General features: G+C 38.4%; 1 protein-coding gene across 10 annotated transcripts in view; it reads left to right on the top strand.

Annotated features, from left to right (window-relative positions):
* The window catches only part of LOC144960864 (tight junction protein 1-like), a 192,822-nt gene that overhangs the window by 46,197 nt on the left and 119,125 nt on the right, over positions 1–27,500 (top strand). The window contains exon 1 of one of the 10 annotated variants that reach the window (XM_078894256.1): positions 1,516–2,045. The exons of 8 other annotated variants lie outside the window; for them this stretch is intronic. In XM_078894256.1, the coding sequence (XP_078750382.1) occupies positions 1,590–2,045 (456 nt within the window). In that variant the 5' untranslated portion in view covers positions 1,516–1,589. Of the gene's footprint in view, positions 1–1,515; positions 2,046–16,504; positions 16,654–27,500 lie in introns of those variants that run through there. One more of the 10 variants, XM_078894258.1, reaches the window with a different exon arrangement.

Raw genomic sequence — 27,500 nt, 5'->3', positions numbered from 1 at the left:
TTTGTCGTCCCCGATGTTTTCTGTTTTCACAAAGTCACCGATTAAAACAGACACGATTTTTACTAACACAACTAGTGTTCTATTTCTATTATTCTCGTCTGAAATGTGAATAGCCCTTCCTTAGTCGTCGTTAGACATATTATATTGCCTTGCGCTGTTGCGATAATCAGATCGCATAGCCTCGGCTTTCTTTCATTTAAAATTTTTATATTATTATTATTATTATTATTATTATTATTATTATTATTATTATTATTATTATTATTATTATTATTATTATTATTATTATTATTATTATTATTATTATTATTATTATTATTATTATTATTGTGATCGACCATTAGGATTTTCTACCGTGTGTGCGATGATGTGTCGTGTATTTTTTCAAGCCGGATTGTGGATTTCCGTTTAGTTTAGTTTGTCCTTGTTGATATCATTTCTCTTCCCGGTTTTGTGAATTCCTGCGATTTGTTATATAGTGAGAAGATACATGGCAACTGTTATTAATTAATTAATTAATAATAATAATAATAACGATAACGATAATAATAATAATAATAATAATAATAATAATAATAATAATAATAATAATAATAATAATAATAATAATAATATCATCATCATCATCATCATCATCATCATCATCATCATCATCATCATCATCATCATCATCATCATCATCATCATCATTTATATTATTCATTTCCTAACAAATGTCAACAAACCGTCAAACAAAGGACAGTTGATATTATGTTTTACTCATAGAGAATTAAAATAACAAGAATAAATTAGATAATCTCCGTGTTGACAGACAATCCATCAACACCACGACAACCACCATGATTACTACAGCCACTACCACCACCATTACCACCACCACCACCTCCACCACCATTACCACCACCATTACCTTCATCACCACCACCACCACCACCACAACAATTACCCCCCCCACCACCACCACCATTACCACCACCACTACCACCACCATTACCACCACCACCACCACCACCATTACCACCACCACCACCACCACCGTTACCACCACCACCACCACCACCACCATTACCACCACCATTACCACCATTACCATTACCACCACCACCACCACCACCATTACCACCACCACCACCATTACCACACCATTACTGGTTTAGTATATACATACTTCTATTATGGTATTGTCACAGCTGTCACACACGTGTATTCAATGTTACATATTCCAATTCTTGAAGAAAAAAAAACCCCAGTCTTTTGTGTGGATTTGGATTGTATTCACGTAAAAGTTCTTTTGTTCGTTTTCACAAACAGTGGATACTTCAATTTTATTACAAGAACAGATCAAATGAACGTTTCGGGGTTCCCCTTTATCAACAATACAGGATGAATGAAACATTACAGAATCTGTAGTGTTTCATTCATCCTGTTTTGTTGATAAAGGAGAAACCCGAAACGTTCATTTGATCTGTTCTTGTAATAAAAATGAACGCTTGCTCTAGAACGTTACAAATTATAATATAAATATTATACTAATTTATTTGGCAATAATAAAGAGAGATCTGTGAACAGAAAACTGTAAAGACCCCAAAATGCCTGGTCTAACCAGTAGTTCTGACCACCGACGACGGTCAAGACGGTCCACTCGGTCCAAGAGGTCCACCAAATCCCTGCCTTCCCGACCCAAAGACGTCCACGTGACCAGTTCTGATCTGGTCAAGATGCCTCCGGCAGCTCTAGCCGCGGCTTTGGTTGCAGCTGGGCGAGCCCGAGCCAGATCGTCGTCGAGGTCAAGATCTAGAACTAGAACCAGGGGACGCTCTAGAAGTGGGTCAAGGTCGCGGGGGGCTCATGCTTTACAGAGGGGATTATATAGTCATGGCGAAGGCGACGACTACATCCAGCAGCAGCCAATGTATTACCGGAAGCCCAGTCGAAGCAGGAGCCAAAGTAGGAGTCGGTCGCCTTCTGCTCGACGTCGGCATGGAATGCGCATGCGCAGCAGGGATAGGCTGGCATTGTCATTGAATCGGATCGCGGATTTGTGGGTAAGAAGAAATTGTTGCATGAACTTTAACACTTGATCTTCTATATATTTTTTAAAAAATCCCCTTTATTCATCCCCAAGGGGAAATTTGTCTTTCGGGTCTATTCCAAAGGAATCCTGGAGTAACCCAGACGTCAGCCACAGTGCAGCGGCGCAAATTGAGCTAGGGCGAGGTGATTTGCTCAAGGCCACACCGTGCATCGGCGGGTGATTGAACTCGGTACTTTTCGGGTAAGACCGTACTGTTGGGCCACGCTGCCTCCCTATATTGCGCAATATCCACTAAATGTGTTCAAATCGCTTTACACCCAAGCCAACTACAACACTTTAACACGTAGTACAAGACATGACGCCCGTGTGGCGATGCTACATTTTTAAATGCTATGACAGACACAAAGCAGAACATTTTTTTGGGTCAATTTACAACAGGATGTATAGAAGGAATGAAATTGACGTCACTCGGCTCTTTGTTAATTTTTATGACAGCCATTTTGGTGATCAATACGCTTCAACAGTCATGACGTCACTTCCCTCATAATGACGCATGGTAATATAGTAACTGGCTCTAAACTATCGGAACAATGGCGGACGCCCTTATGAAATATTTCTCCGAAGAGCATAAAAGCGTATCCAGAGGGAAAAAAAAATTATAAATGATCATGTTTTGACTTTTACACACTCTGATCACAAGACATATGAAAAGTTCTAGCCAGGAGGAAGAATAAAAAGTTCAGATTTTCTTTGTTTAGAACCAAGATGGCCGCCGTTGCTGGGCGACGTGACATCAGACTATTGAATCCAATTCACACCGAATAATATCGTTCAGACGATATAACCGACTTGCCGGTGATGTAAGTAGTTTACCATCATCATCATCCATCGTGGCTTGTACTCTGAGTACGTTGCCGGTCAGCTGTCTCCACGAATCACGATCCATGTCCATCCATGTCCATCCATCATCATCCATCGTGGCTTGTACTCTGAGTACGTTGCCGGTCAGCTGTCTCCACGAATCACGATCCTCTGCGGTGCGCATGAAATCTGTGTTGCTTTTAAAATCACATTTGGCCATTCTTAGGTTATTTAAATAAGTCATTCTTTGTCTTCCTCTTGCTCTCTTTCCTTCCACCATCCCAGATGTTACCAACTTTTCTATTCCGTCTCTTTTTCACACATGTCCCAGGAACCGTAACTGTCTCTTTCTAATGACGCTTACCTAGCTCTCACCTTATCGGCCATTTTCCCCAAAACTTCACACCCAACCTATACAAAAATAGATTTATGTCACTCAAACACAAAAGATGTTAGATAGTTCATGCTATACATATTTTTTTTCCCTGCTAAACGAGATCTTCAACACAGTGTTAATATACTTTAACTATAGCAAACATTTTTGTTCAATATTATGATGTACAAAAGAAATCATAATGAGAAAAATGTTGCTGTATCGTAACGAATGTGACGATTTTCCTATGGGTGGTTAAGGAAGAGAGTTAACTTAACTCACAGCACATCAACAATATTATGTATGCAACGTTTACTGGCCAGGTACTCATTTTACACCCAAGTATGGTGAGAGAATGTAAGTAAAAGAACATTTTTCCAAGGATTCAACTTGGCACCACCCACAGCGGGCTGGACTCGAACTGGGGACTTACAGTAAATTGAACTGTATGACAGGCTCTCAAATGATCGATTTGGGAAGGGGGGGGGGGGGGGGTTGGTACGAGTTATTTAATTGGGGATGGGGACGTGACATCAACCAGTCAACCAGTAATTGGTCTCTACTTCAAGAAATTTAAAAGTGAAATTAAAAAAAACAACAACAAAAACAAATAGAAATAAACAAAACAAAAGAAAACAAACAAAACTAGCAAACAAACAAACAAACAATTAAAAACAACCTCCCAAAATACCAATAAACCAAACAACAAAGATTTTTCTTCACATTTTTGATGTACAAATCAAATCTATCTGAACACGAACAATGTTTATTGACGAATCGAAACAATAGTGATCATTTGCCGGTAGTTGGTAGGGTCCGTCCATCCATCCCATCCATTCATCCATCCCATAGAGAATACAGGACTCCTAGTAGTCTGTGATCCATCCTACTATCCATTCATCCATCCATCCATCCATCTATCCATTCATCCATCCGTCCATCGAATACTTTCTTCCAACCGTCCATCCATTATTTCCATCTTCCTAATGTTTGCCAGGAAATAGTTATAATATGCAGTATTCTACTCTACATACCCCCCCCCTCTCTCTCTCTCTCTCTCTCTCTCTCTCTCTCTCTCTCTCTCTCTCTCTCTCCCTCTCTCTCCTCCCCGTATCTCCACCTTCCTAATGACGGTAGTTTAAATGATAAACAAACATTGTTTGCCAGGAAATAGTTATATGCAGTATTTATTCTACTCTACATACTCCCCCCCCCCCCCCCCCCCCTCTTCCCTTCCCCTCCAACCACACACAGACATCCAGACTTAATGGGCATAATATAATGTTAGGTGATTATTTACATTGGTATGTAAGTAAAGACCACCCCGATTAATCTACGTGTGTGTGTTCGAGCTAGTGTGTGTGTGTGTGTGTGTGTGTGTGTGTGTGTTTGGGGGGGGGGGTGTCCATACTATAGCACAACGACTTTGTGGTTTAGTGGTAGGACTCTCAGGGGGGGGGGGGGGTATGTAGAGCAGAATACTGCATATAACTATTTCCTTGTGCGGCTATGTGGTCTAGTGGTATGACACTCGCTTTCGGATCGGAAGGTCCTGGGTTCGAGCCTCGTGCTCGGCGCATAGTTGATTCCTTGGAAAAGGCTCTTTACTCATATTCTCTCACCGTACTCAGGTGTAAAATGAGTACCTGGCCGTTAACAGCGTTGTCTTTGTCCGAAAAATTGTAATATCGCCTAACAGGCGTTATGCCCCGTCCTACATGTTAAATGTTGTTGTTGACCAGGGACCCCTTGTAAAGCGCTTTGAGCACATTTAGTGGATATTGCGCTATATAAAGCTCAATTTATTTTGTACATCACAAACTTGAAGAATGATATTTGTTTAATTAATAAGAACATAAAGTTGTTTTGTAGAGAGATTGTTTTGAGTTTTAAAAAAATCAATTTTTCTGCTGGGTAAGCCCGCCATTTTGGGAATACACTGGAAAACATTGGTAGGGAATGAGCCTTTCTCCAAAGAATCAAATGTGACCCTCCGTCTCAAAACGGTATTATGTCGGGATGATTCAGACCCCAAAAAGTAAATTTAGAGATAGAATGATGAGAAATTGGAGCTTAGAAGTTTTTGCAAAGCAAGAAGTAGTCTTTATACTCCACCATGAAGTACAGAAATTAAACCCAAGTTGGATATTTGTGGCTATGAATTCAATTTCCCTTACCGAGTGGATCCCGACATAATACCGCTTTGAAACGGTGGGTCACAAATGTATTGCTTCACCCGCAGAGGGATTCGAACCGTCAACGTGTAGGTGACAAGTTATATGTCATCACATGATTCATCCCACCAGGCTACATTATGTCTATGCTGGGGTTTGGTTTTTGTTTTGTTTTTTGTTTTAATGACTAGTGATTCTTCTCTACCCTTTGGACTGGATGCCGGAACATTGTTCTTTTTGCACGGTCTGATTTATACCCAACTACCCAATTCATCGGTAGCTGCCCGGACACTACTTGTGTCTTGTCTGTGTGTTTTACGTATTTGCAGGGTTTTGTGTGTTTTGTTTGTATGTATGTGTGTAAATATGTGTGTATGTGTATGTGTGTGTATGTGTTTGGATGATTATACGTGTTTGTGTGTGTGTGTGTGTGTGTGTATATATAATATGTGTCGGTGTAAAATGTGTGTTTGTACATGTGTATGTGTTGTCTGTGTATGCTTGTGTAAATGTATGTGTGTATGTATTTGTTTAATCCGTCTTGGCCAGGAATTTATCCAGCGTTTGGAATGCATCACATTATTCGGGCAAACTCGGACAAAATAAAAAAAAACAAAAACAAAACAAATAAAATACCAAAACGGAACGTTTAAGGCTCAACTCAAAACCCTTCTTCAGCCTACAAAAAAAAACAAAAAAACAAAAAAAAAAAAACAAAAAAAAAAAAAACACAAGAAAAACAAAACAATGAAAATATAAGTTACTAAAAAAAAAAATCAGATCGACGGTAGAGAAATAATATTTGTTCGCATTGTTTTTTGCTGTTTTTTTTTTTTTTTTTTTTTGTTTGTTTTGTTTTATTTTTGTTCTTGGCTGCGAAGGGATTTGAGTCCGAAACGTTCCGTGTTTGGTACTTTGTGCTTTTTTTTAAAAAGCTCTTCTATTCACTTGTGGCCAGATTGGGATTGGCCTGGGTAAATTTATTTTTTTTACCCCCCCCCCCCCCCCCCCCCCACCCCCCCCCCCCCCCCCCCCATAGGTCGGCCTCGCCCCCCCCCCTCCCCCCTCCCTACCCCAATAAAATCGGAGTATGACAATGTTTGTATTAATGTTGGTGGCGAAGGGTTGGCGGATTGGATGTCGTGAGGATTTGTGTGTGTGTGTGTGTGTGTGTGTGTGTGTGTGTGGGTGTGTGGAGAGAGAGAGAGTGTTGTAGTAGTAATACAATGAATATTTAGTCAGTCATCCGTCGTCAGCACAGACCTAATCTGTGGCCGTCAGTCAGTTAGTCAGTCAGTTAGTCAGTCAGTCGGATGTATGTCTTAGTTTAGTTGATAGCTGTAGTCTAGTTAGTTTCGCTGATTTCCTCCCTGTTGTGAACGATGGTGATTGTATGTGGCCTGTTGTGGATCTAGTAGTGTTGTTGTTATACCTGATGTGTTGTAATATTATGATTTCGCTGGTGTTGTTATGAAGGATAACATTTCTCACGTAATCCAGGAGAAAAAATAAAAAATAAAATAATAATAAAAACAAGAACAAAACCAGGTTTTAAAAAAGAAAAAATTGTGACCCTCCGTCTCAAAACGGTATTATGTCGGGATGATTCAGACCCCAAAAAGAGAATTTATAGATAGATTGATGAGAAATTGGAGCTTAGAAGTTTTTGCAATGCAAGAAATAGTTTTTATACTCCACCATAACGTACAGAAATTAAACCCAAGTTGGATATTTGTGGCTATGAATTCAATTTCCCCTTACCGAGTGGATCCCGACATAATACCGCTTCAATACGGTGGGTCACAATTGCCAGAAAACACGCCCTTACTTCTCAATATCGATTGATTAAAATGACTCTCACCTTGTCAAAAATTAATTCTCAAACCTGAGACTTCTTCCCATCGATCGGTATTTCGAGGACGAGATTTCGGGCCAAAAAAAAAAAAAGAAAAAAAAAAAAAGAAAAAAAAAAAACAAAAAACAAAAAACAAACTTGCATTCTGATTATATAAATACCATGAAATTAGGCCTGACAGCCATTAATTACACCATACCACCATGCTGATAATGCGGAATTTTCATAACTAGTACAGATGCTTTTGTGTAACCAAAAATACAAGGCTATCAATAAAACTTATTTTGGCTATCAATAAAACTTATCTTGGCTATCAATAAAACTTATCTGTGACAGCTCTTGCTTCCTAAAAAAAATTTAAAAGTCGAAGAAGTAAAAAAGGAAAAAAAAAAAGACAAAAAACAAACAAACAAACAAACACACAAGCATACAGACACATAAATATACAAACAAACAAACCAACATTTTAAAAAGTCCAAGCGACTACAGTGGCTGATACGGCGGAATTTTCATAGCTAGTTCAGATGCTTTTGTGTAACCAAAAATACAAGGCTATCAATATCAATAAAAACGTATCTGTGACAACTCTTGCTTCTTAAAATAAAAAAAAAAGTCGGAGAAGTAAACAAAAAAAAAAACCAAAAAAAAAAACCCAAAAAAAACAACAACAACAAACAAACAAACACACAAGCATACAGACACATAAATATACATACAAACAAACCAGCATTTTATAAAAAGTCCAAGCGACTGCAGTGTCACGTATGAATATAATAATATCTCTCCTCCTCGTCGTTATCGTCATAGGGGGCTACTAGGGATTTAAGGAAACAAAGCTAATGAGACTGTATTGTACATATTATTTATTCAGAGTCTACTATATATAGATGTCGCAGTATTTATTACAAAGGGCCTCTCACTGTCTGATGATCTCTCTCTCTCTCTCTCTCTCTCTCTCTCTCTCTCTCTCTCTCTATCAGTGTCTCCCTCTCGCTCGCTTGCTCACTCTCTGTGTGTGTGTGTGTGTGTGGGGGGGGGGGGGGATGGGGGATGAGGGAGTGAGGGAAGGAGAGAAAGAGATAGATAGATTGATAGAGATAGAAAGGGAGAGAGAGTATTGATCATAGATTTCACATAATAAGACGTTCAACAAATCGTCTTTTTGCGTGCACAATAAATAGACGATTAGAAATTCTTGTTTCAGTCAAGATAGTTGGGGTATATGCCATCAGTGTGATTGATAAATTGAGTTTTTTCATTCTTTTACTGCCCGCGCTCTTTCCTTCAAAGGGATAAACCCAACGTTCAATTCACATCTTATTGCGAGTATGAGAGGCTATCAGAAGCTGTGTATTGGACAAAGAAATGTGAACAAAAATAAACATACCAGTGGAGAGAGATTTACAAATAAATAAATAAAGGAAAATAGAAAATGAAAAGACCGAAATGAAATTAAATAAATAAATACATACATAAATAAATAAATAAATAGATTAATTAATAGATAAATAAACAATTATCATACCTATTAGATATAGACGGGTACATGTTCAATATTTAAAACTCTATCAACACAGAAATACATGAAAGAAAACCAAAATCAAGCAAGGAACTGCTTTCTAAAGGAATATTATTATTATTTCTTTAGCTTGCTCTTATCAATGCTTGAAACTGCATCAAAGTACACCATGCACGATAGAGGAATGAAACATTCAAAGCATTACAATTGACACTACTGATATCACTTCTGCTATCTTGACTTGAAGAGAAGTATTCCATCCTCTTTTGTTCATGCAAAAAAGACACCAGTTGAACATCTATGTATGGTAGCTATTAATAAATATGTGGAGTTTATTGAAGTTTCTTGTCATTGTATTTTTAGGTAGGTAGAAAACTATCTGTCTGTCAGGCGTGTAGAAATTAGTGTACACGCAAAAAAGACACCCGTTGAACATCTATGTAATGGTAGCTATTAATAAATCTGTGGAGTTTATTGAAGTTTCTTGTCATTGTATTTTTAGGTAGGTAGAAAACTATCTGTCTGTGAGGCGTGTAGAAATTAGTGTACGCGCAAAAAGACACCAGTTGAACATCTATGTAATGGTAGCTATTAATAAATCTGTGGAGTTTATTATTGAAGTTTCTTGTCATTGTATTTTTAGGTAGGTAGAAAACTATCTGTCTGTGAGGCGTGTAGAAATTAGTGTACGCGCAAAAAGACACCAGTTGAACATCTATGTAATGGTAGCTATTAATAAATCTGTGGAGTTTATTATTGAAGTTTCTTGTCATTGTATTTTTAGGTAGGTAGAAAACTATGTGTCTGTCAGGCGTGTAGAAATTAGTGTACACGCAAAAAAGACACCCGTTGAACATCTATGTATGGTAGCTATTAATAAATCTGTGGAGTTTATTGAAGTTTCTTGTCATTGTATTTTTAGGTAGGTAGAAAACTATCTGTCTGTGAGGCGTGTAGAAATTAGTGTACGCGCAAAAAGACACCAGTTGAACATCTATGTAATGGTAGCTATTAATAAATCTGTGGAGTTTATTATTGAAGTTTCTTGTCATTGTATTTTTAGGTAGGTAGAAAACTATGTGTCTGTCAGGCGTGTAGAAATTAGTGTACACGCAAAAAGACACCAGTTGAACATCTATGTATGGTAGCTATTAATAAATCTGTGGAGTTTATTATTGAAGTTTCTTGTCATTGTATTTTTAGGTAGGTAGAAAACTATGTGTCTGTCAGGCGTGTAGAAATTAGTGTACACGCAAAAAAGACACCCATTGAACATCTATGTATGGTAGCTATTAATAAATCTGTGGAGTTTATTGAAGTTTCTTGTCATTGTATTTTTAGGTAGGTAGAAAACTATCTGTCTGTGAGGCGTGTAGAAATTAGTGTACGCGCAAAAAGACACCAGTTGAACATCTATGTAATGGTAGCTATTAATAAATCTGTGGAGTTTATTATTGAAGTTTCTTGTCATTGTATTTTTAGGTAGGTAGAAAACTATGTGTCTGTCAGGCGTGTAGAAATTAGTGTACACGCAAAAAAGACACCCGTTGAACATCTATGTAATGGTAGCTATTAATAAATCTGTGGAGTTTATGTGTCTGTCAGGCGTGTAGAAATTAGTGTACACGCAAAAAAGACACCCGTTGAACATCTATGTAATGGTAGCTATTAATAAATCTGTGGAGTTTATTGAAGTTCTTGTCATTGTGTGTTTTAGGTAGGTAGAAAACTATGTGTCTGTGAGGCGTGTAGAAATTAGTGTACGCGCAAAAAGACACCAGTTGAACATCTATGTAATGGTAGCTATTAATAAATCTGTGGAGTTTATTATTGAAGTTTCTTGTCATTGTATTTTTAGGTAGTTAAAAACTATGTGTCTGTGAGGCGTGTAGAAATTGTGTACACGCAAAAAGAACACCAGTTGAACATCTATGTAATGGTAGCTATTAATAAATCTGTGGAGTTTATTATTGAAGTTTCTTGTCATTGTATTTTTAGGTAGGTAGAAAACTATGTGTCTGTCAGGCGTGTAGAAATTAGTGTAACCGCAAAAAGACACCAGTTGAACATCTATGTAATGGTAGCTATTAATAAATCTGTGGAGTTTATTGAAGTTTCTTGTCATTGTGTGTTTTAGGTAGGTAGAAAACTATCTGTCTGTGAGGCGTGTAGAAATTAGTGTACCGCAAAAAGACACCAGTTGAACATCTATGTATGGTAGCTATTAATAAATCTGTGGAGTTTATTGAAGTTTCCTATCATTGTGTGTTTTAGGTAGGTAGAAAACTATTGTCTGTCAGGCGTGTAGAAATTAGTGTACGCGCAAAAAGACACCGTTGAACATCTATGTAATGGTAGCTATTAATAAATCTGTGGAGTTTATATTGAAGTTTCCTATCATTGTGTATTTTAGGTAGGTAGAAAACTATGTGTCTGTCAGGCGTGTAGAAATTAGTGTACACGCAAAAAGACACCAGTTGAACATCTATGTAATGGTAGCTATTAATAAATCTGTGGAGTTTATTATTGAAGTTTCTTGTCATTGTATTTTTAGGTAGGTAGAAAACTATGTGTCTGTCAGGCGTGTAGAAATTAGTGTACACGCAAAAAGACACCAGTTGAACATCTATGTATGGTAGCTATAATAAATCTGGGGAGTTTTGAAGTTTCTGTCATTGTTTTTAGGTAGGTAGAAAACATGTGTCTGTAGGCGTGTAAAATTAGTGTACCGCAAAAGACACCATTGAACATCTAGTATGGTAGCTATTAAAAATCTGTGAGTTATTGAAGTTTCCTTCATTGTGTGTTTTAGTAGTAAAAACTATTGTCTGTAGGCGTGTAGAAATTAGTGTACCGCAAAAAGACACCGTTGAACATCTATGTATGGTAGCATATAAATCTGGAGTTTATGAAGTTTCCTATCATTGTGTGTTTTAGGTAGAAAAACTATTGTCTGTCAGGCTGTAAAATAGTGTACACGCAAAAAGACACCAGTTGAACATCTATGTAGGTAGCTATAATAAATCTGTGGAGTTTATTGAAGTTTCCTATCATTGTGTTTTTAGTAGGTAGAAAACTATGTTCTGTCAGGCGTGTAGAAATTAGTGTACACGCAAAAAGACACCAGTTGAACATCTATGTATGGTAGCTATTAATAAATCTGTGGAGTTATTATTGAAGTTTCCTATCATTGTTGTTTTAGGTAGTAGAAAACTATGTGTCTTCAGCGTGTAGAATTAGTGTACACGCAAAAGACACCAGTTGAACATCTATAATGGTAGCTATTATAAATCTGTGGAGTTTATTATTGAAGTTTCTTCATTGTTTTTTAGGTAGGTAGAAAACTATGTGTCTGCAGGCGTGTAGAAATTATGTACACGCAAAAAGACACCGTTAACATCTATGTATGGTAGCTATTAATAAATCTGGAGTTATTGAAGTTTCTTCATTGTATTTAGTAGGTAGAAAACTATGTCTGTCAGCGTGAGAATTAGTGTACCGCAAAAAGACACCGTTGAACATCTAGTATGGTACTATTAATAAATCTGTGGAGTTTTATGAAGTTTCCTATCATTGTTTTTTAGTAGGTAGAAACTATGTGTCTGTAGCGTGTAGAAATTAGTGTACCGCAAAAGACACCTTGAACATCTATGTATGGTAGCTATTAATAAATCTTGGAGTTTATTGAGTTTCTATCATTGTGTGTTTAGTAGTAGAAAACTATTGTCTGTAGCTGTAGAAATTAGTGTACCGCAAAAAGACCCTTGAACACTATGTATGTAGCTATTAATAAATCTGTGGAGTTATTATTGAAGTTTCCTATCATTGTGTTTTTAGTAGTAGAAAACTATGTGTCTGTCAGCGTGTAAATTAGTGTACACGCAAAAGACACCAGTTGAACATCTATGTATGGTAGCTATTAATAATCTGTGAGTTTTATTGAAGTTCTTCATTGTTTTTAGGTAGGTAGAAAACTATTGTCTTCAGGCGTGTAGAAATTAGTGTACACGCAAAAAGACACCAGTTGACATCTATGTATGTACTATTAATAAATCTGTGATTTATTATTGAAGTTTCTTGTCATGTTTTTTAGTAGTAGAAAACTATGTGTCTGTCAGCGTGTAGAATTAGTGTACACGCAAAGACACCGTTGAACATCTATGTTGGTAGCTATTAATAAATCTGTGGAGTTTATTATTGAAGTTTCTTGTCATTGTATTTTTAGGTAGGTAGAAACTATTGTCTGTAGGCGTGTAGAAATTAGTGTACCGCAAAAAGACACCGTTGAACATCTATGTATGGTAGCTATTAATAAATCTGTGGAGTTTATTATTGAAGTTTCTTGTCATTGTATTTTAGGTAGGTAGAAAACTATGTCTGTAGGCGTGTAGAAATTAGTGTACCGCAAAAAGACACCGTTGAACATCTATGTATGGTAGCTATTAATAATCTGTGGATTATTATTGAAGTTTCTTGTCATTGTATTTTTAGGTAGGTAGAAAACTATCTGTCTGTAGGCGTGTAGAAATTAGTGTACGCGCAAAAAAGACACCGTTGAACATCTATGTATGGTAGCTATTAATAAATCTGTGGAGTTTATTATGAAGTTTCTTGTCATTGTATTTTTAGGTAGGTAGAAAACTATGTCTGTCAGGCGTGTAGAAATTAGTGTACCGCAAAAAGACACCAGTTGAACATCTATGTATGGTAGCTATTAATAAATCTGTGGATTTATATTGAAGTTTCTGTCATTGTTTTTTAGGTAGGTAGAAAACTATTGTCTGTCAGGCGTGTAAAATTAGTGTACCGCAAAAAGACACCAGTTGAACATCATGTATGGTAGCTATTAATAAATCTGTGGAGTTTATTATTGAAGTTTCTATCATTGTGTTTTAGGTAGGTAGAAAACTATCTGTCTGAAGGCGTGTAGAAATTAGTGTACAGCAAAAAGACACCCGTTGAACATCTATGTATGGTAGCTATTAATAAATCTGTGGAGTTTATTATTGAAGTTTCCTATCATTGTGTGTTTTAGGTAGGTAGAAAACTATCTGTCTGTCAGGCGTGTAGAAATTAGTGTACACGCAAAAAGACACCAGTTGAACATCTATGTATGGTAGCTATTAATAAATCTGTGGAGTTTATTATTGAAGTTTCTTGTCATTGTATTTTTAGGTAGGTAGAAAACTATCTGTCTGTCAGGCATGTAGAAATTAGTGTACACGCAAAAAGACACCAGTTGAACATCTATGTAATGGTAGCTATTAATAAATCTGTGGAGTTTATTATTGAAGTTTCTTGTCATTGTATTTTTAGGTAGGTAGAAAACTATGTGTCTGTCAGGCGTGTAGAAATTAGTGTACACGCAAAAAGACACCCGTTGAACATCTATGTATGGTAGCTATTAATAAATCTGTGGAGTTTATTGAAGTTTCCTATCATTGTGTGTTTTAGGTAGGTAGAAAACTATGTGTCTGTCAGGCGTGTAGAAATTAGTGTACACGCAAAAAAGACACCCGTTGAACATCTATGTATGGTAGCTATTAATAAATCTGTGGAGTTTATTGAAGTTTCCTATCATTGTGTTTTTAGGTAGGTAGAAAACTATCTGTCTGTCAGGCGTGTAGAAATTAGTGTACCCGCAAAAAAGACACCCGTTGAACATCTATGTAATGGTAGCTATTAATAAATCTGTGGAGTTTATTGAAGTTTCTTGTCATTGTATTTTTAGGTAGGTAGAAAACTATCTGTCTGTGAGGCGTGTAGAAATTAGTGTACCCGCAAAAAAGACACCCGTTGAACATCTATGTATGGTAGCTATTAATAAATCTGTGGAGTTTATTGAAGTTTCTTGTCATTGTATTTTTAGGTAGGTAGAAAACTATCTGTCTGTCAGGCGTGTAGAAATTAGTGTACACGCAAAAAAGACACCCGTTGAACATCTATGTATGGTAGCTATTAATAAATCTGTGGAGTTTATTGAAGTTTCTTGTCATTGTATTTTTAGGTAGGTAGAAAACTATCTGTCTGTCAGGCGTGTAGAAATTAGTGTACACGCAAAAAAGACACCCGTTGAACATCTATGTATGGTAGCTATTAATAAATCTGTGGAGTTTATTATTGAAGTTTCTTGTCATTGTATTTTTAGGTAGGTAGAAAACTATGTGTCTGTGAGGCGTGTAGAAATTAGTGTACACGCAAAAAGACACCAGTTGAACATCTATGTAATGGTAGCTATTAATAAATCTGTGGAGTTTATTATTGAAGTTTCTTGTCATTGTATTTTTAGGTAGGTAGAAAATATGTGTCTGTCAGGCGTGTAGAAATTAGTGTACACGCAAAAAGACACCCGTTGAACATCTATGTATGGTAGCTATCAATAAATCTGTGGAGTTTATTGAAGTTTCTTGTCATTGTATTTTTAGGTAGGTAGAAAACTATCTGTCTGTGAGGCGTGTAGAAATTAGTGTACCCGCAAAAAAGACACCCGTTGAACATCTATGTATGGTAGCTATTAATAAATCTGTGGAGTTTATTGAAGTTTCTTGTCATTGTATTTTTAGGTAGGTAGAAAACTATCTGTCTGTCAGGCGTGTAGAAATTAGTGTACACGCAAAAAAAGACACCCGTTGAACATCTATGTATGGTAGCTATTAATAAATCTGTGGAGTTTATTGAAGTTTCTTGTCATTGTATTTTTAGGTAGGTAGAAAACTATGTGTCTGTCAGGCGTGTAGAAATTAGTGTACACGCAAAAAAGACACCCGTTGAACATCTATGTATGGTAGCTATTAATAAATCTGTGGAGTTTATTATTGAAGTTTCTTGTCATTGTATTTTTAGGTAGGTAGAAAACTATGTGTCTGTGAGGCGTGTAGAAATTAGTGTACACGCAAAAAGACACCAGTTGAACATCTATGTAATGGTAGCTATTAATAAATCTGTGGAGTTTATTATTGAAGTTTCTTGTCATTGTATTTTTAGGTAGGTAGAAAACTATGTGTCTGTCAGGCGTGTAGAAATTAGTGTACACGCAAAAAGACACCCGTTGAACATCTATGTATGGTAGCTATTAATAAATCTGTGGAGTTTATTGAAGTTTCTTGTCATTGTATTTTTAGGTAGGTAGGAAACTATGTGTCTGTCAGGCGTGTAGAAATTAGTGTACGCGCAAAAAGACACCAGTTGAACATCTATGTATGGTAGCTATTAATAAATCTGTGGAGTTTATTATTGAAGTTTCTTGTCATTGTATTTTTAGGTAGGTAGAAAACTATGTGTCTGTCAGGCGTGTAGAAATTAGTGTACACGCAAAAAAGACACCCGTTGAACATCTATGTATGGTAGCTATTAATAAATCTGTGGAGTTTATTGAAGTTTCTTGTCATTGTATTTTTAGGTAGGTAGAAAACTATGTGTCTGTCAGGCGTGTAGAAATTAGTGTACGCGCAAAAAGACACCAGTTGAACATGTATGTATGGTAGCTATTAATAAATCTGTGGAGTTTATTATTGAAGTTTCTTGTCATTGTAGTTTTAGGTAGGTAGAAAACTATCTGTCTGTGAGGCGTGTAGAAATTAGTGTACACGCAAAAAAGACACCCGTTGAACATCTATGTATGGTAGCTATTAATAAATCTGTGGAGTTTATTGAAGTTTCCTATCATTGTGTGTTTTAGGTAGGTAGAAAACTATGTGTCTGTCAGGCGTGTAGAAATTAGAAACGGTTGATGGAATTGGTATAGGATTGTGTGTGTTCAAGTATTATTGGATTGGATTGGAGTGGATGCCTATGGATTATTACAACTATTGCCATTTTGATGGATATTCTGGACAGGTTTGTCTGATAGCAATCATATTATGTAACTCACAGTCTGAGAACGCTGTTAAGTCAGGTTGGACCAAATGTTTGACTCTAGACCCGTAAAGTCTCAGTCAATTCACTGAAATCAGTCAATTCGTCAAATTCAAGTATTTTGAAAAAGGAAAGAAAGAAATGAAGAAAGAAAGAATTCATGAATCGTTGTCGAATGACCGTTAAGTAATTATATAATAAATAATTGAGCTTTCATTATCATGGTCATCGTCGTCGTCATCACCATCACCACCACCTCCACCACCACCATCATTATCATCATCATTATCATCATCATCATCATCATCATCATCATCATCATCATCATCATCACCACCACCACCACCATCATCATCATCATCATCATCATCATCATCATCATCATCATCATCATCATCATCATCATCTTGCTATCCCTAATAATATAAAAGGTGGACAAAGAACACACAATATATACATTAAATGTACACAGAACAGAAATTAATGGGAAAATCCCAGTGTAAAATAAAATCACTCATGGTTGGCATTGAATCTTCTAAACTATGGGGCGATGGTTATCTATCTATCTATCTAGTGGTGCGCTATGTTATGTCTGCCTGTTTGTGGGCTTTTATACTTGCGTTTGTGTATGTGTGTCTGTGTGTGTGTGTGTTATTTTAACCCCCCCCCCCCCCCCCGTCCGTCCGTTTTTTTGTTGTTTTTTTTTTTTTTTGTTATATAAAGAAGGAGTGTCTGTGTTATCGTCACCAGTGTGTAGAGATAGATAAGAAACTGCAGTAGAAATAAGGGGAGGATAACCTACACGCACGCACAGGGCAACCAAAACACAAGGTAACCCACTCATAGGGTAATCCACACGTAAGGTAACCCACAAACAGGGTAACCCACACGTAGGGCAACCCACACAAAGGGTAACCCACACGTAGGTAAAACCACACATAGGGTAACCCACACGTAGGGCAACCCTTCAAAGGGTAACCCACACGTAGGGCAACCCACACATAGTGTAACCCACACAAAGGGTAACCCACACACAGGGTAACCCACACGTAGGGTAACCCACACATAGGGTAAACCCTCACGTAGGGTAGTCCACACGTAGGGCAACCCATACGTAGGGTAACCCACACGTAGGGTACCCACACACAGGGTAACCCATAGTTAGGGTAACCCACACACAGGGTAACCCACACGTAGGGCAACTCACACAAAGGGCAACCCACATAAAGGGTAACCCACACGTAGTGCAACCCACACGTAGGGTAACCTACACGCAGGTAACCCACACACAGGGTAACCCACACAAAGAGTAACCTACACGCAGGGTAACCCATGCGCACAGGGTCACCCCCCCCCCCCCCTCTACCCACATACATGGTGTAACCCCCCCACACACACAGGGTAACCTCCTCACACACAGGGTAACCCACACATTCGTACCCGTCAATACTGTACTACCGGACTCCAAAACAAACTCGTATTTACAATTTGGCTACAAAACTCGCCCTTCAGTAAAATAATGACGTTCATCTTGGCACAAACTCTCAAACCTGTGACTTCGCCAGTTTACCAGTCGTATGCAATTTTTATTTCACTTTAAAAGAAAGATTTAAAAAAAAAGTCGGGAGGAAAGTTTTGATCTTATCGGTAGGTTAAAATGAAAGTAGGACGAAACGCTCTCACATGACCTCCTGTAAAATGTACTTCCGCATTGCAAGTTGATTTCAAAACCTGTTGACACTGTTTATCATGTAGGTCAGCTAGAGAAGATTTTACAATTTGACCAATAGATAGAGCACCAATATCCACTAAAACGTGCTCAAAGCGCTTTACAAAGAGTCCCCGTCCAACAGCAACACGTAACATGTAGAACGAGACATGGCGCCTGTAAGGCGATATTACAATTTTTTTTTCCCAACAAAGACACCGCTGATAACGGCCAGGTACTCATTTTACACTTCGAGTACGATGAGAGAATATGAAAATAGGGCCTTTTCCAAGGACTCAACTAAACTCTGCGCCGAGCGAGGCTCGAACCCAGGAACTTCCGACCCGAAAGCGAGTGTTATACCAAAAGACCACAGAGCCGCACAAATTCCAATGACTCGATCGCGTTCATGGACGAATTCTATAGATAGTATGCGCTTGGTTAAGAAGTTCACAACATTGCCATCCGGAAGTATAAGGGACCAACACACAAAACTATGTGTAACCATGACCGTTTAGAGTCTGGTTAATACAGTTTAGTAAGAATTACTCATAAATGCGGATGGCAAAAAAAAACAATAACAAAGGCCTGAGTGACGTCATCTTCGTTCTATCTATAGATCGTCTCCGTTAATTGATATGTGAAACGCTTTCTGGTCGAATTTGAAAACAAAGTGTTTTGACGGCAATGAAGAAACGGAAGTTGACGTCGCTCATTGCTTTTGTTATTGTTTTTAGCCAGCCATTATTATGAGTAATTCTCACTAAAAAATATTTTGTTAATCAGACTATAGATAGTTTGCGCTTGGCTAAGAAGCTCATAACATTGCCATCCGGAAGTATAACGGACCAACACACAAAACTGTGTGTATCCATGAACGTTTATAGTCAGGTTTAATACAGTTCAGTGAGCATTACTCATAAACGCGGATGGCAAAAAACAATAACAAAACATGAGTGACGTCATCTTCGAGCTATCTATAAACGGTCAAAGCTACACCTAGTTTTGTGTGTTGGTTGTGAGTAATTTAACTTCGCGCATAGCATCAATATTGTGGAGAGATGAATGTGGAACATAGTATGTAGTACGTAGTACATACACACCCTGAGGTGATGTTCGTGTAAGGTAGTTTGTGTGTGTGTGTGTGTGTGTGTGTGTGTGTGTGTATGTTGTGTGTGTTGTGTATGTTGTAAGAAGAGTGATTGGTTTTCCTCATGGGGAATTGGTTAGACATTGTAGTAGCCACAGTCCATTTAACTTGGTGTTTACACATTGTTCGTCTCGCTTGGTTGGTTTTTATGTTGCACAGGAATTTTATATGTATATCATGTCTCTCTCTCTCTCTCTCTCTCTCTCTCTCTCTCTCTCTCTCTATCTCTCTCTCTATCTCTCTCTCTATCTCTCTCTCTATCTATCTTTCTCTCTCTCTATCTCTCTCTCTACCTGTCTCTCTCTCTATCTATCTTTCTATCTATCTATCTCTCTATCTATCTATCTATCTATCTATCTATCTATCTATCTATCTATCTATCTATCTATCTATCTATCTATCCCTTTATTTCCTCCGCCTCTCCCTCTCTCTCTCTCTCTCTCTCTCTCTCTCTCTCACACACACACACACACATTTTCTTGGAGGACAGCCTTGTAAACAGTCCGACAGATGAATGGATGAGAGGACAGACAGATTGGTAAACATTCCGATAGATGAATGGATGAGAGGACAGACAGATTGGTAAACATTCCGACAGATGAATGGATGAGAAGACAGACTGGTAAACATTCCGAGAGATGAATGGATGAGAGGACAGACTGGTAAACAGTCCGACAGATGAATGGATGAGAGTACAGACAGACTGGTAAACATTCCGACAGATGAATGGATGAGAGGACAGACAGACTGGTAAACATTCCGAGAGATGAATGGATGAGAGGACAGACTGGTAAACAGTCCGACAGATGAATGGATGAGAGTACAGACAGACTGGTAAACATTCCGACAGATGAATGGATGAGAGGACAGACAGACTGGTAAACATTCCGAGAGATGAATGGATGAGAGGACAGACTGGTAAACAGTCCGACAGATGAATGGATGAGAGTACAGACAGACTGGTAAACATTCCGACAGATGAATGGATGAGAGGACAGACTGGTAAACATTCTAACAGATGAATGGATGAGAGGACAGACTGGTAAACATTCCGACAGATGAATGGATGAGAGGACAGACTGGTAAACATTCCGACAGATGAATGGATGAGAGGACAGACTGGTAAACATTCCGACAGATGAATGGATGAGAGGACGGACAGACTGGTAACCATTCCGACAGATGAATGGATGAAAGGACAGACAGATTGGTAAACAGTCCGACAGATGAATGGATGAGAGGACAGACAGATTGATAAACATTCCGACAGATGAATGGATGAGAGGACAGACTGGTAAACATTCCGACAGATGAATGGATGAGAGGACAGACAGACTGGTAAACACTTCGACAAATGAATGGATGAGAGGACAGACTGGTAAACATTAAGACAGATGAATGGATGAGGACAGATTGGTAAACATTCCGAGAGATGGATGGATAAGAGGACGGACAGACTGGTAAACATTCCGACAGATGAATGGATAAGAGGACAGACAGACTGGTAAACATTCCGACAGATGAATGGACGAGAGGGCAGACTGGTAAACATTCCGACAGATGAATGGATAAGAGGACAGACTGGTAAACATTCCGACAGATGAATGGATGAAAGGACAGACTGGTAAACATTCCGACAGATAAATGGATAAGAGGACGGACAGACTGGTAAACATTCCGACAGATGAATGGATAAGAGGACAGACAGACAATCGGGACATATGAATGGATTGGACGAATGATACTAAAAAGGCTTAATAGGAAATATCCTTTAAATGCCTTATACAATAGTTTATGATTACAGAATCACATATAGCTTGCATTGTATCATTCACAAACAGTTTTACACAGCTTTGAATATCAGGAAAAATAACGGATGAATCAGCAGATACAGTGCAGTCATTCGTCATGTATTAAGGTCAAGCGTTATTGAGCCTTGTCAGAATTGAGACGGATGAAGATTGTCACAAATCGCCGACAACCCCTGACTTTTTTTCTCTCTTTTTCTTTTCTCCATGCTTGATTGGTTTTCTCCATTCAATATTATGGTGTGGCAGAGTCCAATCTTAATTGTCCTTCCACCGGCCTGTACAAGTACAAGATAACATTCATTGTAGTCATTAATGGTAGTTATCGTTCATTATACACATAATGTATGTATGGATGGGTGGGTGTCGTTATGTGTCTGTGCGTGTGTGTGTGTGTGTGTGTGTGTGTGTGTATTTCTATGTGTGTATGGGTGTGTTTTGTATATATATATATATATATATATATATATATATATATATATTATGTGTGTGTGTGTGTGTGTGTGTGTGTGTGTGTATTGTAGATCAATGTGATATTATGATGTAGGCATGTCATTATTGGGTGTGTTGGGGTCACAGGGGATGAAATGAATGATGCTGTCATCAACACGTTTTGTTTTTACGCTTTCATCGTCATCATCATTATCACCATCAACATCATTTCGTCATCGTCGTTGTCATCACCGATATGGCCATTCAGTGTTCTCCTCTCACCCAACAACCAATAATACAATGCTATTTGCCATTCCCTGTTGTAGACGTCTTATGAAAAAAAAAATCCAACAAAACCCACAAAAAGAACAACGAACAAAAAAAAAAAAAAAAAAAAAAGAACAGAACAAGAAAATATAAAATAAAAACAATAAACAAAAAGAACAAAATAAAAAAAAAATTAAAATAAAATAAAAACAAAGAAAGGAAACCAAAACATACAAACAATATAAAATAACCACACAAACAGACATACACATTAAAAAACAAAACAAAACAAAGATGAAGAAACATGAAAAGCAGTTTGGTGGGGCCATTTATTGGTCTTGTGGTATGACACTCGCTTTCGGATCGGAAGGTCCTGGATTCGAGTCTCGACGCATAGTTGAGTCCTTGAAAAAGGCTCTCTCTCTCTCTCTCCAGGATCGATTTGGAACAGGAGGTCTCCAGGATCGCTCCACCATGCGTCGCTCAGAGAAGGACTCGAACCTAGGACCTTCTGATCTGAAAACGAGTTTGATACCACGAGACCGCATAGCAGCATATTAATATTTGCATAGACTCTGTCCTGTTTTAGTTTCCATTCTTTCTCTATCTATCCATTAAATTTTAAAGTGGTTTCTTTTGTCCTATTCAGGTCTTTGCCTGTTTGGCCGTCTATGGCTTATCAATGGGGTTTTCGTTGTTTATATTGTCACACTGATACATAGACACTCACTCACACACACACATACATACATACATACAGAGAGAGAGAGAGAGAGAGAGAGAGAGAGAGAGAGATTGCACACACACACACACACACACACACACACTACATACAAGAGAGGAGGGGGGGAGGGGGGGGGGGGGGGGGGGGGGGGGGGGGGGGAGATTGCACACACACACACACACATACAGAGAGAGAGAGAGATTGCACATATATACACACACACACAGAGAGAGAGAGAGAGAGAGAGAGAGAGAGAGAGAGAAAGAAAGAGAGAGAGAGAGAGATTGCACACACACACACACACACACACATACATACATACATACATACATACAGAGAGAGAGAGAGAGAGAAGAGAGAGAGAGAAAGAGGGGGGGGGGGGGGGGGAGAGGGATTGCACACACACACACACACACACACATACACATATATACACATACAGCCACATGACACACACACACACACACACACACACAGAAGATGGTTGTATGGTTGGTTGCATTACACAATGGGCAGATTCCAAATGGTTTATAATTTATTATTGATTGTTGTTGAAATTCCATTGATTGTCCAGGGCCATTCTCATCCCATCATCAATTGCCGCCGTGTCTTGTATAAAAACATTCATCGGATATTTCTTAGCATTGTTTGATTTCTTACTTTGGTGCATAGCTCCAATTGGTAGATCTCTCTCTCTCTCTCTCTCTCTCTCTCTCTCTCTCTCTCTCTCTCTCTCTCTCTGTGTGTGTGTGTGTGTGTGTTATTTCTCGATCTTTATCTTTCTTTTTATCTCTCTCTCTATCTCTCTCTCTCAGTTCTCTCTCTCTTTATCTTTCTTCCTCTCTTTCTCTTTGTCATTTCTCTATCTTTATCTCCGCCTCCCCCCCTCTGTTATTTCTCTATTTTGATCTTTCTCTCCCCCCCCCCCTCTCTGTCTGTCACTTCTTTATCTTTATATTTCTCCCCCCCCCCTCTCTCTCTCTCTCTCTCTCTCTCTCTCTCTCTGTATGTCATTTCTCACTCTCTCTCAGTCTCTCTCTCCCTCTCTCTCCCTCTCCCTCCCTCTCTCTCTCTCTCTCACACACACACACACTCTCTCTCTCTCTCCATCTCCCCCCCCCATGCCTTTCTTTATGCCTCCTCTCCTCCCCTTTTTCCCTCTCATTAATTTATTTGTCCATGAAAAAGACCACAAGATGTAGAGATACCCCCAAGGGAAATGACGACAATAATAAAATCATTTTAATCGTGGAATTTAATTGGCCCTCGTCATTCTCTATGTCGGCTGGTTAAGGTTGGCAGAAAATATTTAACTCACTCAATCAGAGAGATATTTGTGACCCTCCGTCTCAAAACGGTATTATGTCGGGATGATTCAGACCCCAAAAAGTGAATTTAGAGATAGAATGATGAGAAATTGGAGCTTAGAAGTTTTTGCAATGCAAGAAATAGTCTTTATACTCCAGCATAACGTACATAAATTAAACCCAAGTTGGATATTTGTGGCTATGAATTCAATTTCCCCTACCGAGTGGATCCCGACATAATACCGCTTTGATACGGTGGGTCACATTTGCTATTTTTCAAAATTGGAAAAAGAAATTTATTAAAAATGAGCACGTACATAGATAGTTTTATTCAACTACCATTAACATGTATGAACTAAAAACATTAACGTTGAAACTTCGCCTATAATTTGTCACAGAAAAATGTAATAAATAGGTATGGGGTAAAAGTAACCCCGGGTAAACTACGGATATAGTCGGTGTTAGGGTTGAGTGAGTTAATGACGATTAAATAGTTTACGAAATGTCCATGCCAATCGTTAAAGCCTACTTGCGCACATTAGAAAGTTAACGAATACGTTCTCCGAATCCTATGTACGGCTACAATGTGGTCTAGTGGAAATACACTCGCTTTCGGATTGGAAGGTCCTACTGAGTTCGAGCCTAGCTCGCTCGGCGCATAGTTGAGTCCTTGGAGAAGAAGGCTCTTTATACTCACATTCTCTCACCCCCGTACTCAGGTGTAAAGTGAGTACCTACCTGGCCGTTAACAGCGTTGTCTTTGTCCGAAAAAAAACAACATTTTTTTAAATGTAATATCGCCTAACAGGCGTCGTGTTAAAGGTTGCTATTGGCCAGGGACCCCTTGTAAAGCACTTTGAGCACGTTTAGTGGATATTGCGCTGTATACAAGCTCAATTTTTTAAACAAATTAAAACCAAAACGATCGACCAACGACGAGGAAGACGACCAGGACCTGTCCTCATATATCGCCATACGACGTCCGGAATATCATGTCCCTCGTTTTGGTGACCATTTTCAATCAAATAAACGTCACTTTTTTAAAATTTACTCAACCCTAACACCGACTATATCCGAAGTATAATATGCCCGGGTTACTTTCTCCTCATATCTCTTTATTGCATTTTTCTGATACAAATTATAAGCGTAGTATCAAAGCTCATGTTTTTAGTTTTTACATGTTAATGATAGTTGAATAAAACTATCTATGTACATCCTCATTTTTAATACATTTTTTTTTCCAATTTTGAAAAGTAGCAAAAAAAAAAAAAAACCTCTCGGATTGAGTGAGTTAATGAATGACCTGAGAATAATGACAATTAAATAGTTTACAAAATGTCGATGCCATACGTTGAAGTTGAAGCCTACCTGCAGAAATTAGCAAATTAACGATTACGTTCGCCGGACTTGAACGATCGACCAACGACGAGGAAGACAAGCGGTATCTTTCCTCATATATCGCCACACGACGCCCGGAATAGCATGTTCCTCCTGTTGATGACCATTTTCAATCAAATAAATGTCACTTTTTTAAATCGACGTGTGTTTAAAACAAGTAGTCTTTTAGGGCCATTAATTAGGCCCATGGAGCCGGAGTTTATCCCCCGGTTTCTAGATCATGAAACGGACAATAGCAATTGCTTGCTACCCTTTGGATAAGATGCTAGTCTATCGCTAAGTATTTTCCGGCAGGACTAACAGACCCAACTAACCTATCACTGCTGGATGGACAGGGGAAAGGGGGGGGGGGGATCTCGACTGCACTCGGGACCGATCTCGATCCCTTTGATTGTGAAGCGTGTGTTATACCAACTGAGCTATCGGGACCCCCAATCGTGTGTTTAACTCAGGACATATTACCGGATTGTCGTATCGGGTCACATCTTTTTATCCATAACGCATGTGCCTATCCTATCCTACTGCTATTACAACAACAGTACTAACCAAATTGTCTGTCACAACTAGCATGAATGACATAACTCTGATTTATTCCGACCGTTTTTTTTTTAAATTTAAGATTTTGACCAGAAAAATCGTCCTTCAGATTTCGATCGATTAAAATGCCCCCCCCCCCTCCCCCTTCCACCCCCGGCCCCGTCTTGTCAAAAACTCTCAAAACCTGGGACTTACGGAGTCTTCAAGGAATTCCCAGGCTTAATGATTTGGGTGTTTGCTTTTTTTTGTGGGGGGGGGGGGGTTGTTTTTGTTTTTATTTTTTTAAACTTTTATTTATTTATTTTGTTTGTTTGTTTTTGTTGTTTTTGACACGATGATGGTCCTTTTAATATTTGAATCGATCGATGCGTTGAAAGACTTAGTTTTCTGGCCGATGATGTAAATAGGCGTTCGACCAGACTATGACCATGGCCTTCGTAAAGTTATGGCCTGACACTGACCAAAAAATGACGTCAAAATGCCAGTCTTTGGCCACAAAAGAAAACAAATCGTGAGTTGTATTTAATAGTTCAACCAATGAAATCACTTGTTTCCATGAGCTCTACTAACGACAACTCACTAAGCGGTGCAAAACCCAAATAATGACGTCAAACTGCCAGTCCTTTTGGATTTCAGTGTCAGGCTATAGATAGAATGCGCTTGGCCAAGGAGTTCACAACATTGCCATCCGGAAGTATAACGGACCAACACACAAACTCTGTGTAACCATGAACTTTTATAGTCTGGTTAATACAGTTTAGTGAGAACAACTCTCAAACGCGGATGGCAAAAACAATAACAAAGGCCTGAGTGACGTCATCTGCATACTATCTATAATATAACGATGGCTACGCTACGCCAGAGGGGGTCTCGCTTCAGACGCATCCCGGGTGAGGTCGAGAGGGTTTTTTTTTGTTTTGTTTTTTGTTTTTTTCTGACCTCCCTGTCCACCCAGCAATGAATGGGTAGGTAGTTGAGTGAGTCTTGTTAGATTTGGCGGGACGTACTTTTTGCCCAGTAGATTTTTGACCAATCAAATCATGGAATTTGTGACACACCTTCACACGACGTGCTCGGACAAACATAGTTGGTTTGTTTATAAACAATAACGTGAACGAATTCGACCTCCATCTGATCGTTGTTATTGTTTTTATATTGACAAATGGGTGACTAGTTATCACACGATTTTCTCGATCATATTAAAAACGTTTAGTTTACACATAGTTTTTTTGTGTTGGTTCTATTGATCAAGAGGGAGAACAGTGGGTATTTTACTTAACACATACCATCGATTGTAAAACCTGTGTAGTTTGTTGTGTCTACCAATCACTGCCATTGTTTACATTATGACGATTGTCCGAGAGGCGTGGTTATCTACCGGTACTGTCCGTTCCAAGCTAATAGAAACCAGGATAAACTCCGCCTCCATAGTCCCAATGTGGCTCTGGTGGACTACTTTGTTTGTTTGTTGTTGTTTTTTTTACGACAGAAACTCCCA

This window comes from Berghia stephanieae, chromosome 15, assembly GCF_034508935.2.
Source record: "Berghia stephanieae isolate SIO BIC M18660-M18661 chromosome 15, UCSD_Bste_1.3, whole genome shotgun sequence".
Classification (NCBI taxonomy): Eukaryota; Metazoa; Mollusca; class Gastropoda; order Nudibranchia; family Aeolidiidae; genus Berghia; species Berghia stephanieae.
The sequence above is the reverse complement of the archived record's forward strand: the minus strand, read 5'-3'. Positions and strand labels throughout refer to the sequence as shown.